The following is an 18,229-nucleotide window of genomic DNA, read 5'->3' as shown; positions in this document are numbered from 1 at the left end:
GAAAAGAGCAAAGAAAGAAGAGAAGGACTGTGAGCAGTATGCTTTACTGCCTTGTGTACTGGATAACTGTGCTATCAAGGTGGGAAGCAGGGGGAAGCTGTTCCCAGATGAAAAAATAAAGGTGTGTTGCACCTCCACTTGTATCTTTGCCAGTCAATGTTGGGTAGGGTGGCTGGTATGCCTCCTGGTGGTCCACAATATATAAATATATATGATTAAACAGCTAACACTCAGGCCACTGGACTATATCCTTAAAAAAAAACATAAACCTACGATGACTAGGCATTTATTTAAACTATAAATCTCTTTCAAACATAACTAAGTGGTGAAATAAGCCATAATTTACCTGTTTAAATCATCATTTGATATTTTGCATCTTTAACTGATATTAGTGCAACCTGCTAGACATTAACTTTAACTTTGAATTTTAATTTATCTAAATCTTTATCTTTTACTTAATTTCTTTGGAACGTTTAAAATTACCTTTACAGTATAGTAATTAGGATACAGTAATTAGGATCTGAAGGGACATTAGCCTGGGAAAGAAAACCTTGATGTAATAAGTTTACTGATTATTTGTGTATTCATTGTGAATTACACGTGAAGTGAGGCCTTTAAGTTTGGAATGCATGCTACTGTATACATATAGAGGGAACAGAAGAGGAAAACAAAAAGAAAGAAGAACAGGAGATTGAAGATGATGACATACACAAAATTTCTGAATCCCCAAAGAGATTGACAAGAACTCTGCAGATTGCACAGAAAACCTGAAGTAGATATGTACCTAAACTTGAAAAGACTCATCTTCACTCATATTTTTCACTTAAGTATTTTTTAGTAAAACATTTTTTCAAATGCATTTCCTAATCTTGTAAGACTCTCTTCAAATATATTTCTTACTTTTCTACCATCGTTTTTACTGTGTTTTATTAATTTTGCTTTATAGTAATATTGATTTTATATTTTTTGATTGGATTAAGGCATATTGTATAAAGAGCAGCTGTTGTGGATGATTGCCATATTCCCATAGGAGTTAGCAGCTGAGAAGAGATGTCTTCAATAGAAAGCAGCGAGATGAGCAGGCACCTGTTTTGGTGATTCGCACAGCTGTAGCTTATTTATGAAGACAATTGCTTTGTCTTCTTGTGCCGAGCTGGTAGATAGATAGATAGACACATCAATTGATAGAGAGAACTTTACTAGGTATCTTTGCTTGAAGCTGCTGTCCACATGAGGATAAAGCTGTACACATGTAGTGCTATAAAGCAGATACACCTAACATCAATATAAACAAAACAGTTAACAGTACCTATAGCATAGCTGATCCAAAATAACAAACATAGAAATATTACATTCTAGGTATAGAGCCAAGAGCACCTAGAGTGATTGCCACTCTCACACAAGGCTTTGAAGCTGAGAAAGGCATTTTCTATATAAATTAGCACAGCAAGCGGGCACCTGCTTTGGTGATTGGCACAGGTGTAGCTCAGGTCTAAAGACAACTGTTTCATCTGTTTATGCCAAGCTAGTAAGTTTCTTTGCCTAAACAACAGCAGCTATCCACATGTAGATAAGGTTGTACTGTACATGTGGGGTGCTATAAAGCAGATATATTAAACCACAGATAAATTTCCACAATGACACACCCACTATCATCTCCTTGATAGTGCCTTGAGCATGGGAAAGATGCTATAGAAATAAAATGTATTATTATTATTAAAGTTTTCCAAAGGTGTGCATCAAAGGTCAGTGCTGGGTTCTCTTCTCTACTTACATTTGTTTCTTTTTTTTAGAACATTAGAACAATCTGGATGAGAGCAGGTCTTTCAGCCCAGAACTCCCATTGTGTATTCAAATCTCACATTTTTATTTCCTATGATAGATACATCACATTTACTTATACTAAATGTTATCTGCCACAAATTTCCCAAGCCTGTATGCGCTTCAAGTCCCTCTGTAATTATTCAATGGATTCAAGATTATCTGCCAATCCAACTAGACTGGTATCAACTGCAAATTTAACCAGCTGGTTAATTATATTCCTATCAAAATCATTTATATATATTAAAAATAGCAGCGGCCCAAGCATTGACCCCTGAGACACCACTGTTAACATAAGCCAATTCTGATAAGGTTCATCACACCATTACCCTCTGCTGCCTGTGTTTTAGACAATTCTGCACCCATCTAAACATAACACACTGAAATTGCACTTCTTTTAAGTTTTTGTTTCCCAACCTCTCTTGTGGCACCTTATCTAATGCTTTCTGGATGTCAAGATATATAATATTATATGCATCACTCTGATCATATCCTTTTTTTTCTTCTTCACGGAATTCTAGCATGTTAGCACAACATGATCTCCCTTCTCTGAATGCATGCTGACTGTTCAGTATAACTCCTGTTCTTGGTCAATTCTTTCTTTAATAATTCCTTCCATTCATTTTCCTGTGATGCATGTTAATCTTACTGGCCTTTAGTTGCTTGGATCTGCCTGATCACCCTTTTTATATGAGCGGATAATATTTGCCATTTTCCAGTTCAGTGTGCAGTGACTTCCTAAAAATATGCATCAAGGGTTTATATACAGTATGTACTCGCTAACCTCCTTAAGAACTCAAGGATTAATATTATTTGGTCCATGTGATTTGTTTGATTTCAGCCTATTTAATCTGAGCTGACTTCTCTCGCTACAAGTTCCAATCATTAGTACTTCCTTAGTAGTCCCTGTTACCAGTGTGAGGTTGTCCACTTTCTAACATGTGAAGACCTCAGAAAAATGCAAGTTCAGAGCATCTGCTAATTCATTATTTGTACATCTTAATTCCTCTTTACTACTCTTACATATCTTCTTGTGTTTTGTTTTTGCTTCTGTGCTGATAATATTAAAAACTTTCTTTCAATTCCTCGTTTCATCCAACAAGTTTCAACCAAAAGTCTCTAACTCACTTTTGCCCATTCATCATGGATACAATGGACATTATCTTAAACTTAACTGTTTCAAGTCTGATTTTGACTACTTACCTTTGATTCTTCCTGTCACAGATATTTCTCTGTACATTGTTCTTACCAATGGCACCTTTAGGCCAGCAAACACAGTCAAAGAGCTTGGTGCACCCTGAGTAGGGATGTTACAATAACTGACACTTCTCTACCAAGTCAATAGCAAAATTCAGAAAGTGTATAATATTAGTTTTTTTACAGTTGGTAGTGCACTTATGTCTGACTGCAAGTAGATAAATTACTTGGCAACACATACAAACACGTGAGAAAAAACTGCATAAGAAAATGTAATGGTACACATTAGGTGAGTAATTAGCTTGAGGTGCTTCATTCTGTGTCATGGTTGCTTATGTCTATTGATTAATGTGCTTTTTTTCATTACCTCTATTTTTCTTTTTTCTTTAATCGTGCATGTACACAATATTGATTGCGGTCTTAGTAATGATATGCAAGTGGACAGTGGCATTGGCTCTTTCAGAAATCAACACCTTTCTTATGATAAAAGAGTAAGTCAATTTGAAATTTATTACTATGTACACAAAGTACAAAAAAAACTGGTATTTGCATGCTTGAACAACATGCACCACACCATCACTCTCCAGCAGCATGAATCATGCTAAATATAATGAACAAACAGAAGCCTAAACCTTCATGGTCTCTCCGCTTCCATGGTTCATGAGCACAAGTAATGTCTACAGATGCTTTGCCTTTAACGCAGATGCACGGGGTAACACCATTGGTAGTGAAAGACCAGACCGTAAATTCTGACTCCAAGCAGTATAAACTAAAAGAAGATAAGACAGCAAAGCTGACTAAGCACCTATAATATGAAGAGTCGGTTTCAAATTATATTAATGTTATACTAACAACTAGCAACACAGTGTGCTCTTAAAATGTTCTTACCCAGAAATACTTGTATTTCCATTGTTTTTATTTGAGATGACTGCTATTTATTTATTTATATGCAATTATATTTGACAATGATAAAGTGGTAAATTATGCTACTGTTTTAGGCTGTAGCTTGTTAAAATGTCCTTACCATTTAGTCAAGTTTTAACACAATATAATTGTAGTCTTTTAAACTTTTTCAGATACAGTACATGTTTGTTAACCATGTCAATAAATTTTAACTTCTGTTTACAATCTAATTTTGTAAAAGTAGTACAAGCATTGCTGTATGATGAAAATGTAATTTTTTTTCTTACCCTTCTAAACAGTGTTCTTTAGATTTTAAAAATATTTCATTCTGAACCCAAGTTATACCATTATATAGTCCACATAATCCCAAAAATAAAAAGTTACAAAATCCAATCAAAAGATTCTAATTCCACTCTCCACACTCCATTCAGTATTTGTGAATGTCAGTACTAGCATACCTATGTAATAATAGGGAAACTACTAGAAGGCTATATCACCATTTTAAAGTTGTTATAACTGTGTTACAGAATGAAATAAAAACACAGTATCTTTCACTTGAATAATGGTGATGTCAAGTAATTTTCTAACTCACTTAATCCGTACCAGGGTTTCAGGGGAGCTGGAGCCTATACCAGCGAGCATAAAGCACAAGGCAGGAACAAACCTTGGACAGGGCACCAGTCCATCACAGGACATACAAACAGACACACACACACAACAATAACACACTAGGGCCAATTTAGCAACACCAGTTCTTCTAACCTGGCATGTCTTTGGAGAGTGGAAGGAAACCAAAGCAGATTCATGGAGAACATGAAAACTCCATTTAGGGAAGGATACGGGATGTGAAACTTGGTCTGAATAATGGAGGTACTTTTAATAAAAAGCAACTATTTATTAACTTAATGGCTACATAAATGTAATGAATTATTATTATTATTATTATTACATACCATAGTTTGAATTTGTTCACCCAAGATATGCAGGATCCTGCCGGGGTGAAAGGAGGCACAGTGTCGCTAACAGTGTTGTCTTTTTTCTCCCTACAGCACTGAGAAGATGACCCTTGAGGCCACTTATCGCGCCTCTTCCGGTTGGAGGATTATAAATACCCAACCCCCCCCACGAATGTCAGGGTCCCACTTGGACAAATACTTGTTCATGAATGGAGCTCCATAAACCAGACCTGTTCTTAACAGCCTCTTACTTTAAGAAGCCAGGAAGACTATTTATGTTCAGTCTCTTTCACACCTTTGTGCACCTATTTTATTTGACAGCCTTCGTTCTTTTTAAAAGGGGCGACCCAGCTGGGACCCAAACACCATATCACATTAAGCTTTTCTTTTAAATGAATGAGAGTAGGTTGAGTGGGATTTCTGTTTTTGCTGTGGTATCAAGTACTGTGAAATTTCACTGGTATTTTATAAATTACAAAAATTCTGGTATTGTGACAACCTTTGCCCCTCTCTTTCACTGAATATTTTTTCACTGACCCATTCCTGTTGTTTCTTTATTTACAACCCCTGTTTAAGAAAGTACTTTCTGTCTGTCTCTCCTGGCTGGAGTACTGCAACTCTTTGCTGACACAGCTTCCAGATCCTGCTATTCCCTGTGGTATTCTGGTTCCAGACCCAACTGAAATGAATGCCATTGCCTGACTGGAGAATTCTGTTTTCAGCAGCAGTTTGTAAGGAGGAGAGCTTAATGTGAGAGACAGTTCTCCACAAGATCAGGTTTGGAGTTAAACAACAAATACTCTCATTGATCTCAGGGCTTATCCTGTGTGATGTCTCTGTGCTTGTTATATTTTATTTACTTAAAATCATGTATCTCTTGACGATGCTCAAAAAATCACAGTCCTGACTGGATTGTCTCTTTTTGACACTGATCAGTTGTTTGATTTCGTTTAGCTTGGTCACAGAGGGAAATACAGTTTGCTCTATTGTGTTTCATATCAAAAAACAATGATTCATTTGTTTGATTTTGTTTAATTTTGACACAAAAAACTGTACCAAAATTAATTGCATGACACAAATATGCATTGCACTGCAGTGTATTTTACAAGTTGGATTACATTTAACTTTGGCAACACAGATACTCTTCCATAATACAATGTGAGGGATGGCCGGCAGTTTATCCTGGCCAACACCCCCTGGCCGCTAGAGGGAGTCCTCCCTGCAGCATAGAGGTGCCCCGAATTCCCGTAGGGCATTATGGACAATGGAGTTCGGCTGCACAGCCCTGCTGGATGCCATGGGGGCCGCTGCAGGGAGGCACAGCTGTTTTTATTATAGCCCGGAAGTACTACCTCATCACGGGGACAGAAGAAAAAGAAGAGTTCATGTGACCCGGAAGTGAAGGATAGAATAACTTCCGGATCAAGGACTATAAAAAGGACTGTGGGAAATCCAGCAAACTGAGCCGGAGTTGGGAGGAAGTGCGACAGAGCTGCTGGGTGGAGTGGAGGATTGATTTGATTATTGTGAATTATTATTGAGTATAGTGGAGGTGGAGGTGCTTTGTGCACATTTTGTTATAATAAATTCATTATTGGACTTTTACCTGGTGTCTCAACGTGTTGTCTGAGGGTTCAAGGGGTCGACAGCGCCCCCTATCTGTCACAACAATTACAAGGTTTACTATTTCCTCTATCAAAATACCTCTGTCTTCTCATCTTCATATTCACAATGTGGTATTTATGTACCACTAAGGTATCATCTTTTCTCTGTTGCCATCACAATCGCCATTATTTCCAACTGGCTATAACACACTGCATGTAGCTTTGGTGCCCCCACCTGCAACAATGCGTCTGACTCTGCTCTCTGTTTAAAATTTCAACCTGAGAGAAAGTCTTGTCATTTAATGGCCCAACAATTAACATTCCTTTTCTTGATGGCCTTGCAAAGCGCTGAAAGGTCCTCCCAGAACTGAACTACGCAGGTGCATAAAAGTGAATGATAAACACAAGGAGTCCCCTCAGGTCAGATTGACTCTGTTATTCTCTGCTTCTTGAAGGAGTCTGAACTTCTTTAGGTTTCTGCAAACCCAAACCAAATACTAGGTCTTGTATGTTTTTACTAACCTTGTTAGTTATCCTTTAGTATTGAAGGGGCAGATGTATATATTATATGTCTGGAGCGAACCATGAATGAACTGGCTTAAGAGTGGATTGGTACGATTACATGGTTCACTGACATGACATTTCCAAATTGACCCGAAGCCTCATGAAAGCAGGTCTCAAAGAAGGGGCTGTGATTTATAGAGCAAATATGAACAGTATTCTCATTAACATGGCTTGCTCGACCGCAAAACTGCAGTAACAATAGATGAGCCTTCTATGGCTTAAAAATGTAAAACTCCAGGTAAGCGTATAAATGGGTGTCATAAAGTGTCATGAAGAGTTTAAAATTATAAAGGGAATTAGTACAATGGATCAAGAGTGTTACTTGAAAATTCATCAAGAACACGGGAATACTTATTTAAAGGTAAATTTGGTGCAAACATTTGGAAGTTTTTTCTTTACACCGAGAACCATAGACACATGGAAAAAGTTACCAAGTAGTTGGATAGACAGTAGGACTTTAGGGACTTCAAAACTAGACTTGATGTTATTTTGGAAGAATTAATTTAATAGGACTGGCAAGATTTGTTGGCCTATTTACGTTGAGACTGTTCAAATGTTATAATATGTGTGGAGAACACATTTTTATTGGAATGTAGCAAGTATGTATGTATGTTACATGGAAATAATTTAACGTTTTGCTAAAATCTTCATTTTTATGGTTTTACTTATCATCATGATGATTTTCATCTCAATTCCCATGTGATCTTGCTATTTAACCCACTGTTAATGAACACATGTCACTGGGGTGCAGCGACAAAAGCAAACAGGACTAAGGAATGTGCTTGGAATTTATTATAATTTTAAAATACAACTTTACTTGCTGTGTTGACAGGGCATGGTCTTTGTTTTTGTCCCCAGCCATTTTGTGGATGCCAACCTGAAAGAATGATGCTTGTAGGAGAACTTGTGGAATCATTTTGGAAGATAGGGACACAGATAAGTGGACACATATAATAATCTGCTCAGCAATAGAGAAACAGGATATTAAAAGTTACATTTATTTGGCCATGCACTTTATTTTTAGAAGAAACTGAAAGAAAAAACATATTTGCATGGTAATTTTGACTTTGAATATTCATATTTACATTTATTGAGTGGCTCGTGTAAATATTTGCTGGTTAATATTTACATTTTTGCTTCTAAGGTTGATTCAATTAGGTTAGGTCATTTAAGGTTTTTGATCTAGAAGAAAACTATGTATGTGGTTTTATTTGTTGATTAATCACAAGCCTGCTTTTAACTACATTAAAACTAAATTCTATATAACTGATGCTCTCTGAGACCAATTTAAATCAGGAGTGCAATCAACATAAAAGAAACATAGGGTGAGTCAATCTAAATACCTTTGAGAACTGAAGGCTTTCAGGTTAACACTAATGACACTTCCTGGGCAGATCTAGCAGGTCAGTTTTAAATAGAAGGAGGCATAACGCTAAGTGAGTGTTCATCTAATGATGGAAAAGAAAACTCAGGAATAGTGAAAAGGTCTAAAAATCTTAAGTGGCTGGCAGGTTAAACTGGTTCAAGCAATGAGGAAAGGTCATCTGGGGAGCTAAACTTTACAAGTCAGCAGGAAAATGCTGAAGATAATACAAGATTGTACATTACATTCTTGACAAGTAAAACACAAACTTGACCCAGGGATTAAGCCATACTGACAAATTACAGCATATCCTCATGTTGCTGGGGACCTTTTTATGAAAGGAGAAAGACTAGTAATATCTCCATTTGTAATAGCAGAAATGCACTACAGAGACGCCATGAAGGACATCATGGAATTTCAAAATGTAGAGTTAGAACCCGTGAATTTGTATGGTGGCCTGATAGCTCTTTTCAGATAGTTTAAGTAGCAGACAGATGTGAGATCTGTCAGAAACACAAAAAACAGTATAGAGAACCATTGTTGTCAACCAAAGTCTCAGGACACCTATGGCAAAAAGGTGGGGATGGATAGGATTGACTGGTCAAAGAAAACTGATTTGCTGATTGCGGACAACTTCTCAAAACATATAGAGGTGACAGAATTTAGGTCTACATTGACTGATTTTACAATACAAGCGATCAAAGAAGCATTTGCCCAAAATGAGACTCCAGAGACTGTGGTCACACACAATGGACCACAGTTCTCATCAGAAGCATTCAAAATATTTTGCTCACGCACATCACATGCATCCCCCATTACCTTCAAGCAAATGGGGAAGCTGGACACGTGGTGCAGACATTTAAAAACCTTTGGAAGAGACAAGGATCAAAGCAGAGCACTACTTGTGTACCAAACTACTGCTCTAGAACCTCCACTGGCTTCTCTCCAGCTCAGTTATTAATGGGGAGAAATCTGCACATTTCAGTATCCCAATTAATGGCAAGTTGTATCCTAAATAGCTGGATCTTTAGTTTTTTGAAGGAGAAATGAGGAGGTGAGGGGTAAGCAGGCAGTTCACTGTAATCAGAGACATCACTCTACACCACTCCCAGACTTCACATTTGGGCAGAAAGCATCGCTCGCCACAGAGGAAGCTCCACTTGTAGTCTTGAGATCAGCAAACACACCAACATCATATTAGGAGTGTCTTCTCACCTTTGGACTACTGGGACAGTTACTATTTTCAGGAAGGATTTCAAATAGAGCAGAAAGACTGGAGTTATAATCAAAATGAATATAAAGCTTTGGTTATTAATTTAAAGTATTAATATAGTTCCTGAGCACTGAGACTTATGTTAAAAGAATAATTTTAAAAAGAGGATGACTGAGCTAAAAGGGAAAGATGTAGCAGTACAGTCTATAGTTACCACAATGCTGTGTGCTTAACAACTAGTTGGTGGAATAAAGAGTTGTTGTCTTCTTTTTGGTTTTTTTTTGTGGGCTGACAGTGCCCTATTTCCTTTATTATAAACCATTCACCACTAAACAGAAGAGACTGTATTAGAACCAGTAGGAAAAGCAACATATTCCAGTAAGCATTCCTTTTTGGGGTTTTCAGGAGGATGCTGTGGTTCACTGAAAGGCAGTGATGACATGAACACTGGGAGATCCTGCATCAGTAATGATGAGAAAAAGATCATCTACAATGTGAGCATGTGTTGTCTCAGTGCTTTGGTATGGTAACAATCCAGAGTGGAAAACTCAGACAGATACATGTAATTTCTGAGCCTTAGTGATCAGACCACAAACAACATATTCTAAAGATTAAAACAGAAAAGGAAGATGTGAAATTGGATGAAAGTATAGAAGAGTCAAGGATTTGCTTCTTTATTAAAAAAATAAATCATGCTGCAATACAATGAGCAAAAAATGTACTTTAAAGGACAGCAAAATTGTAATGGCATACTTTTCAATATATTTTGCTGCAACATTCACCAAACCTTTTGATCACACCACATATGCAGTAAATTCTACAGTATTATGTGCAAATGTCTAGTGTTTAAATAAGTAGTTTTACTGTTGTTAAAATACAATGTGACACAGTGAACGGGTTGACATAGATATATGTTTAAGGTTCAATGAACCATTTAAATAAATATTCAAAAATCTGCTTAATTAACATAATACAGTTTGAAACATGACGAAAATATGATACAGCTGATAATAACAACAGTACTTCTTACTTAGTAGAATGTAGGAGTTGTTCACAAGATGCCTGTTCAGTGGTCACTTCCTGTCTTTATCTGAACTTGTTGCTGAGTCATATTGGTTTGTTTCTGCTCAAAGATCAGCTAAGCACATGTTAGGCTCATGGGACATTTTACTATCATACTGTATACACATTACTGGTGTCCCAGCATTACACCACGGAAATGATCCTGAGTTAACTGTGTTCCCTGAGTGGAGAAAAATGTATAAAAGAAAAACTTACATTTTTTCACAATTATTGACACATAAAGACACTTAACAGCATTTCTGAAACTGATGGCCATAGAACAGAAATGGCAATTTATTTTGGTGCTCACAATTTACTTTGACAGCCTGCTAGCTGGTGTGGTATAACCTACATTATTATAAACAGGCAGCCCTCAGTTTGCTTTCAGTTGTCCGCATTACTATTTTTTACATACAGCAAACACTACTGTTTGTACAGAATCATAGCTTGCACAATAAAATGTATGGAGATGTACGTCTGTGTTTATGATGGGATTGCCATGAAGTTGTGGCTTGTTTTTCTTGGTTTTAAATGTTTACAGTGGCATTTTTTGAGGTTGAAGTTATTTGCAACAATCATAGCTGCTTGTATTGTTAAATGAATTATTATTCATGAAATACAAAACAATACAGTTCTTCCTGTGAGACTTAAAAGGTCAATCTAAGGGGGGCTCATCTGGAAAAAAGCATTAAAACTTTCTGAATTCATCCAGTTTGAAAAGGAGAAGTTTGTGACCTCAGAAAACATGCTTCTTGTGTTTCTGAGGTGAATTTAGGACAACAAAAAGAAGCTGAAATTACATTTCTATCACAGATTCTTGACAGCATTCTTCACAAAGGAGATAAAAATGCAGTCAAAATAAACAGCCAAAGTTCTTAACCAGAAAACCAAATGATCCAATAATTTAGGAAAAACAACAAAGCCAGAATCTGAAAATGAAGCAAAAGAGTCTTTACCCAGGAATTTCAATAGAAACAAAAGTGCAAAATTTATGAATTAATCATCCTCTTGGATGACCAGGACTTGCATGGTGTCAATCATCATACGGCTGTGACACTGACATCACATACCACACACTTCTACTCCTAATTCCATGGCAATGTTGTGTCAACCACATCACAAAATTGCAGCACCTATAGAAAACACAATAGCATCGGTGAAAGACACAAAATATTTTTACAAAACTAAAAACTGTAATTCAAAACTAATGTCAGATATGAATTCAGGTCCCTGAAAAACCTTTCTTAACATCAAAACCTCATGAAAACAAGTCACACAAAGTAAGAAAAGAGTTTAAAATGCTTTCCACTGATAGCAGACAGTATGTTTCCTGAGGACAGGACATATGTCAGCCTCTGACGCGGGTGGTGTTTTTTGTATAAACAGCAGAGCAACAGAGCTAACGAGGTACTTCTGTAACATATCACAAAGTACAGCATTATTTAGCACGATACTGTGTTTAGCTAGAATGTTTAACAAATGTGCATAACCTGAGAATTGAAATTCAAACAAAAAATGGAAATACCACATTGCAAAATGCATGTATTTGGGGCATTAGCGGCACACTGGACAAACCAGGAAAAACACCCAAACTGGAGAACAACCAAAGTCCACTCAGTAAGAAAAACAATCCAAAAAAACTTCTTACTGCTCCAAATCCAGTCATTATGGTCTGCAGTCATATATCAAATACCAAACCAAAAAACTGAAAGTAGAAACTTAAAGCCTTCTGCCCATAGAAAAAACACTACTTGAACTGTTTTCATTAAGGAACAAATGACATTGTTTGTAAATACTGTGGTTGTCAGTCTTTTTTATTTCTATTGTAATGTATTCCACAATATCTCTCTATTATTAAAAAAAAATCCTGGGAGAGAAAGATCACGGAAGACAGTTAAAAGACCCATGAGACAAAAGAGATTGGCCACGGAGCGTCTCGCAGGGACCTTAAACATGAGACTTTGTGCCAAGAGATTGACTCAGGACCGTCTTGCGGGGACGTAGAACATGAGATTCTTTCAAGACACGCCCTACTTACAATCAATATCAAATAAGACCACGGGCAGCAAACACTCAGTCGTGTACAGGATTTGAGCACATACAGATCCAGGGCTCTCAACGCATATAAAGCGTATAAGGACAATATAGATGAAACGTCGATGACTAAGCGAAGAAGAAAGAGCAGCGCAGAGAAAAGAGACTCAAAAGCGTTGGAGAGAAAAAAATGCAGAAAAGAAAAAGAATAATCTAGGTGCAAATTCAGAAAATAAGGAAAGTAATAATCAGCCCGGAACAAGTGGAATTGAAAAAAAGCACGTCTAATCGGGCTCAGAATTAAAAGACAAAGAGTAAAAGACAAAGTAGAACTTCATAAAGACATTCAAAAACGTTGGCGCTATACACATGCAGAGCAGGTTAGAGATTATGAAAGCAGTGGAATTCGAAAGGCTCAAAAAAACGGCGCAATACAAATGCAGAGAAAGTTAAAGAATATGAAAGAAGGATAATTAGAAAGTATCAAAAAAAGAAAGTATAGATCGCAGTAGCCAAACAAACGAAAATTATTACTCGAAAAAGGGAATAGAGATGAATATATGGACATAGGTGATATGTCAGAAGTATGTAAATATTGTAAGGCTTTGATGTTTAAGTCAGATTATTTCAAAAACAGGTTTTACCTCACATGGATTTATTGGTTACTTTGCAAAAATAATTATTAACTGCTGAAGATGTAGATCGTTTTGTCTTTGCTGAAATTCCAAACAGAGAAACCTATCCTGAATTGTGGTACAAAGTCATTAAACACATGTCTCATGGACCTCATTTAAAAGATTCAGCATGTTGGGACTCAAAAGATTCCAAATATTGTTTTTAACGAAGTTCTGAAATAAAAGTGAAACTAATGAAATAGCAACAATCCAAAGAAAAAAAAAATCTTAAAAGTGTGTATCCGGAAAACCAAACACGGGGGTTGGCGAGTGAAGCAAGCAGGGGACGAAGTCCTCTAGTATTAAATAAAAACACTTGATATTATCTACAGTGTAAAGTAAACTTAAGTAGGTGCTATTTCAAGATAACTGTAAATTATACACATTCTGAAAACTCAGCAAGGAACTGTTCTTCCAATTTTACTGTTTTATGAGAGTATAGTTGTTGTACCCTCTAACTAGGGAGGTGAGACTGTCTCATGCTTAGATGGGAGACCACAATGCACTGGGTGAGTCAGTGGAGAACACTAAATTTCCTGTCCCTGAAGTTGCTTTTAGAGCAGTGAAATGAACACTTGGCTTCAGGAGAACTGATCTTTAAGACAAGCTGCTTCTGTTCCTTTAAACAGTAGTGCACTAAATATTTCTCCAATGATCCGACTAAATTAATAGTTTGGTTATCGAAAAAAGTGTCTTAGTAGCTTCTATCTGCAGCCTACTGTAAATAACAGCCCAGAGTGGTTGCTCCATTTACCTAAATCAGTGATCATTTCCAGTAAAGAGTTGGGAAAGCTGACCTAAAGTAAAATTGTACCGTGAACAAGTTCCCCAAGACAGAATGCTGTTTAGATGCAAAAATCAAGAAATCAATTATATAATTATACCTTTCAATTAGAAGGAAGGGATGAATGCATATAGTCTCTTGCTCTGAAATGTACTCATTAGGCGGTGAACGCCATGTTTATTTCTTTGCACATGTGCTTCATATTATTCTAATATCTAATTATTAACTTTGGGTTGGGAAGACACTGATTTTTTTAATATGCACTGTTACTCAGCTTTCAAATGTATCTGTAAGTATTTTACTTTTCATTGCCCAACTGTCTCTGTTTTCTTGAAGGTTGTCAGAAAATGACTGTATAACAAGTTTAAACATATTTACTGTAATAGAGGAATACTCGTAGTTTTAAGTTTGTACATTTTGAAGAATGAGAGACTCAAGTGCTTTGGAAATGTCAGGGTAGGTTTTTCAGCCGCACACCAACGAAACTACAACTGTGTCTGTCAGATGGGTAGTCATTAAAGTTACTGCCTTTCTAATCCATTTTCCCTGTAAGTCTTAATGGATTTTTGAAAAGAGAAACAAATTAATTTGGTGAGTCAAACAAGCATAAAAATGCTCATTATTGTTAAAATGAAACTGTATTAGAGTCACTCTTTAAAAAGGTTCTGTTATTAAGAAAAATAGTATGTTGGCTATTTTCTCTTAAGATTTCTCTGAATTTTCAATATCCTTTAGTTTGACTACTAAGACAACTTGTCATTTTACACCATAATTCTCAATAATTCTTCTTGCTGTTTATAATTTAGTGTGTATGGAGATACACTGCCTGACCAAAAAAAAAAGTCGCCACCAAAAAAAAAGGTCACACACTCTAATATTTCGTTGGACTGCCTTTAGCTTTGATTATGGCACGCATTCGCTGTGGCATTGTTTCGATAAGCTTCTGCAATGTCACAAGATTTAGTTCCATCCAGTGTTGCATTAATTTTTCACCAAGATCTTGCATTGATGATGGTAGAGTCTGACCTCTGCGCAAAGCCTTCTCCAGCACATCCCAAAGATTCTCAATGGGGTTAAGGTCTGGACTCTGTGGTGGCCAATCCATGACATTCTTCCATTGCTCCAGAGTCCAATCTTTATGCTCCCTAGCAAATTGAAGCCTTTTTTTCCAGTTTGCCTCACTGATTAGTGGTTTTCTTATGGCTACACAGCTGTTCAGTCCCAATCCCTTGAGTTCCCTTCGCATTGTGCGTGTGGAAATGCTCTTACTTTCACTATTAAACACAGACCTGAGTTCTACTGTTGTTTTCTTCGATTTGATTTCACCAAATGTTTAAGTGATCACCGATCACTATCATTCAGGATATTTTTCCGACCACATTTCTTCCTCGAAGACGATGGGTCCTCACTATTCTTCCAGTTTTTAATAATGCGTTGGACAGTTTTTAACCCAATTTTAGTAGTTTCTGCAATCTCCTTAGATGTTTTCTCTGCTTGACGCATGCCAATGATTTGACCCTTCTCAAACAAACTAACATCTTTTCCACGACCACGAGATGTGTCTTTCGACATGGTTGTTTAAGAAATGAGAAGCAACGCATTGCACCAGTTGGGGTTAAATAACTTGTTGCCAGCTGAAAGATAATCGCCCATGCAGTAATTATCCAATAGGAGGCTCGTACCTATTTGCTTAGTTAAATCCAGGTGGCGACTTTTTTTTTGGCCAGGCAGTGTATAATGTAAACTCAGTACCTATTGGTTTGCCAAGTTATAAAATTCTTTTATATTGTTTTACAGATTCACTGATTCAGCTGAAATGTTTCTCTTTTCACACTCAATAATGACTTTAAGCTGGTGGCATATCGCTTGACTTCTAGTAAGATGGGAAGTTAAACTTGAAGAATGCAGTCGCTGATCGTAACAGCTGAGGATGTCAGATTACACAGCCAGGACTTGCAGGACAAATTACACTACTGCAAGATGACTTTCCAACACAGTTTCATTTTTCCAAACTATTGCAAGCTTGACCCTTTTTTCTGTCAATCAAGGATATCCTGCCTAACAGCACTGGTGCTGTACAAATGTTTTGCAGTTATAGAGAATTCAACAATGTTGGGAGTTTTTTTTTTTTTTTTCTGTTCTGTCATGGTAAATAATACATGAGACATCAGAAAAATGAGTCTCTCTTCTGTTTGAGAAGCCCAAAATACTTGCATTCCATATTCCTCACAGCTGCATTATATGCACTGTACCTTCTGCTGAGCATATTGGTTCTTAACTCTCACATATATAAAGTGCATTGCTATGTCTTAAAACAAAATCAAACTTGTTTGATTTTATCTGGGTGAATCGCTGAGGTGCTGGGTATGTCAAACTACATAGCTGGGGTCATGGGTGGTCACAGACATGCACTGTGACTGCCTCAGACTATCTAGGATTATGTAAATGAAGTCTGTGGCTGAAAATCTCTGGAAATGTTGTGTAATGTGACATGGCCTTTAGTCTTAGGCATGTATTGATCATCTTCTCATTAGGAATCACCTTCAGCAACTTCACTTATCATATGGCATATCTCATAAAATGCTGGCCGTTCTTCAGGTTTCTGCAAAAGAAGTAAAAAATTTAATTGATATAAATGACACTTTAATATGTCTGCCTGTGACTCTAAATATGTGATTTTGGACTATTTATGCAATACTAAAAAGCATATGATTAGCAAGTTGGTATGCAAAAGCCAGGTTTAAATCAGTAGCTTTAGAAGCATTTGGTATTTCTGTGCCTAGGGTATTAAAACACATTGCTTTGCTTACTGCAATGTGACAGCAATCATTCAGTCTGCCAAATTCTTTCTGTTGCGTGGGGCAATATTTTACCTGCCATTTCTTTAATTTTCTTGATTGATACCTCTTAAATGTTTTACTTATTAACTAGCAGTTCTAAATGAATTAAATCTAATGCATTGTACATATCAAAATCTTAGGATACACGTCTACTGTTGCTTTTATCACATGAAAATCAGAAAAAAAAATGGCAAAATAACCAAAAACAATATCTGAAAAGTTCCTAATTTGTATTATGATTGTTATGTTAGTCCCCAAGGTTAAACTCATAGTGTAAAAGAGCTACGGAGCAGCTTGCATCCAAATATACAAAGATGATCATTTCTAATTTGTCTTTTCAGGCCTCTAGCCTGATGGGGATTATTCTAATTTTTTTTTAAAAAATGAATTCATATGTAGCGTGCAGCCGGGGCTTTTGCCCGGCTGGGAAGCCTCCACACTGAGAACACCGGGGAATAAGTGGGGCCAGAGCGTTATCTCCCCCGGGACGCTAGATGGCAGCCCCCCAGGTTGCAGCGGTGCCTCTGACTCCTGCAGGGCTGCATGGGAGTTGGAGTGTGGTGCAGACCTGTTGGGATCCACAGGCGCCGCCACGGGGTGCTGCGGCAGGAGCTGCTGAGCCCTTATGGGCAGTTCTTCAGCCACACCCGGGAGTGCTGCCAGAAACAAGTAATCAAGCACCTGGAGAACTTCCGGGTGTGTTATAAAAGGAGCCAGCAGCCACTACTCGGGGAGCCAGAGTTGGAAGGAGGAGTGACAAAGCTTGACCCAAGGAGTGAAGGTGGAGAAAGATAAAGAGAAGAGATGTATTGTATTGTACTGTGCTTGTACTGGGACTGTGTTATACTTGTGGGGAACGGGGAAGGCGTTTCCCACAAGGGAAAAAAGGAAAAATAAAACCTGTGTCTTGTGAACTTGTGTCCCACGCGTGTCTGTGTCGGGTTCAGCTGGCGGTGCCACCCTGGTGGACCACACATAGTAGATGATTCTCTGACGCTAGCATTAGCTCTGAAGAGTGATTCCTTCTACTCTACCGGTGTACAACACAGTAGCACCTGCTTCTTAAGGTGGTAGTTTTTCTCAATTTTAACTGAATGACTGCAAGACTATTGGTGTCATATACACCTAAAACAAACAATTCAGGCTTCCCTGAATTTTTGAGCTTGACAAGGCAAGGGGATGAAGTGCATCCAAGTCTGTGCATGTGGAACTCT

At 37.3% G+C, this 18,229-nt stretch overlaps 1 protein-coding gene across 2 annotated transcripts in view; it reads right to left on the bottom strand.

Moving 5' to 3' along the window:
• Positions 1-10,271: 10,271 nt before the first annotated feature.
• tec (tec protein tyrosine kinase) overlaps positions 10,272-18,229 on the bottom strand; it is a 187,365-nt gene continuing 179,407 nt past the window's right edge. For both annotated transcript variants that reach the window (XM_028801906.2, XM_051928357.1), the window contains one exon: positions 10,272-16,777. In XM_028801906.2, coding sequence (XP_028657739.1) covers positions 16,706-16,777 — 72 coding nt within the window. In that variant the 3' untranslated portion in view covers positions 10,272-16,705. The remainder of the gene's footprint in view (positions 16,778-18,229) is intronic.

Source organism: Erpetoichthys calabaricus, chromosome 5 (assembly GCF_900747795.2).
Source record: "Erpetoichthys calabaricus chromosome 5, fErpCal1.3, whole genome shotgun sequence".
Taxonomy (NCBI): Eukaryota; Metazoa; Chordata; class Cladistia; order Polypteriformes; family Polypteridae; genus Erpetoichthys; species Erpetoichthys calabaricus.
Note: the sequence above shows the minus strand (reverse complement) of the source record. Positions and strands in the feature narration are given on the sequence as shown.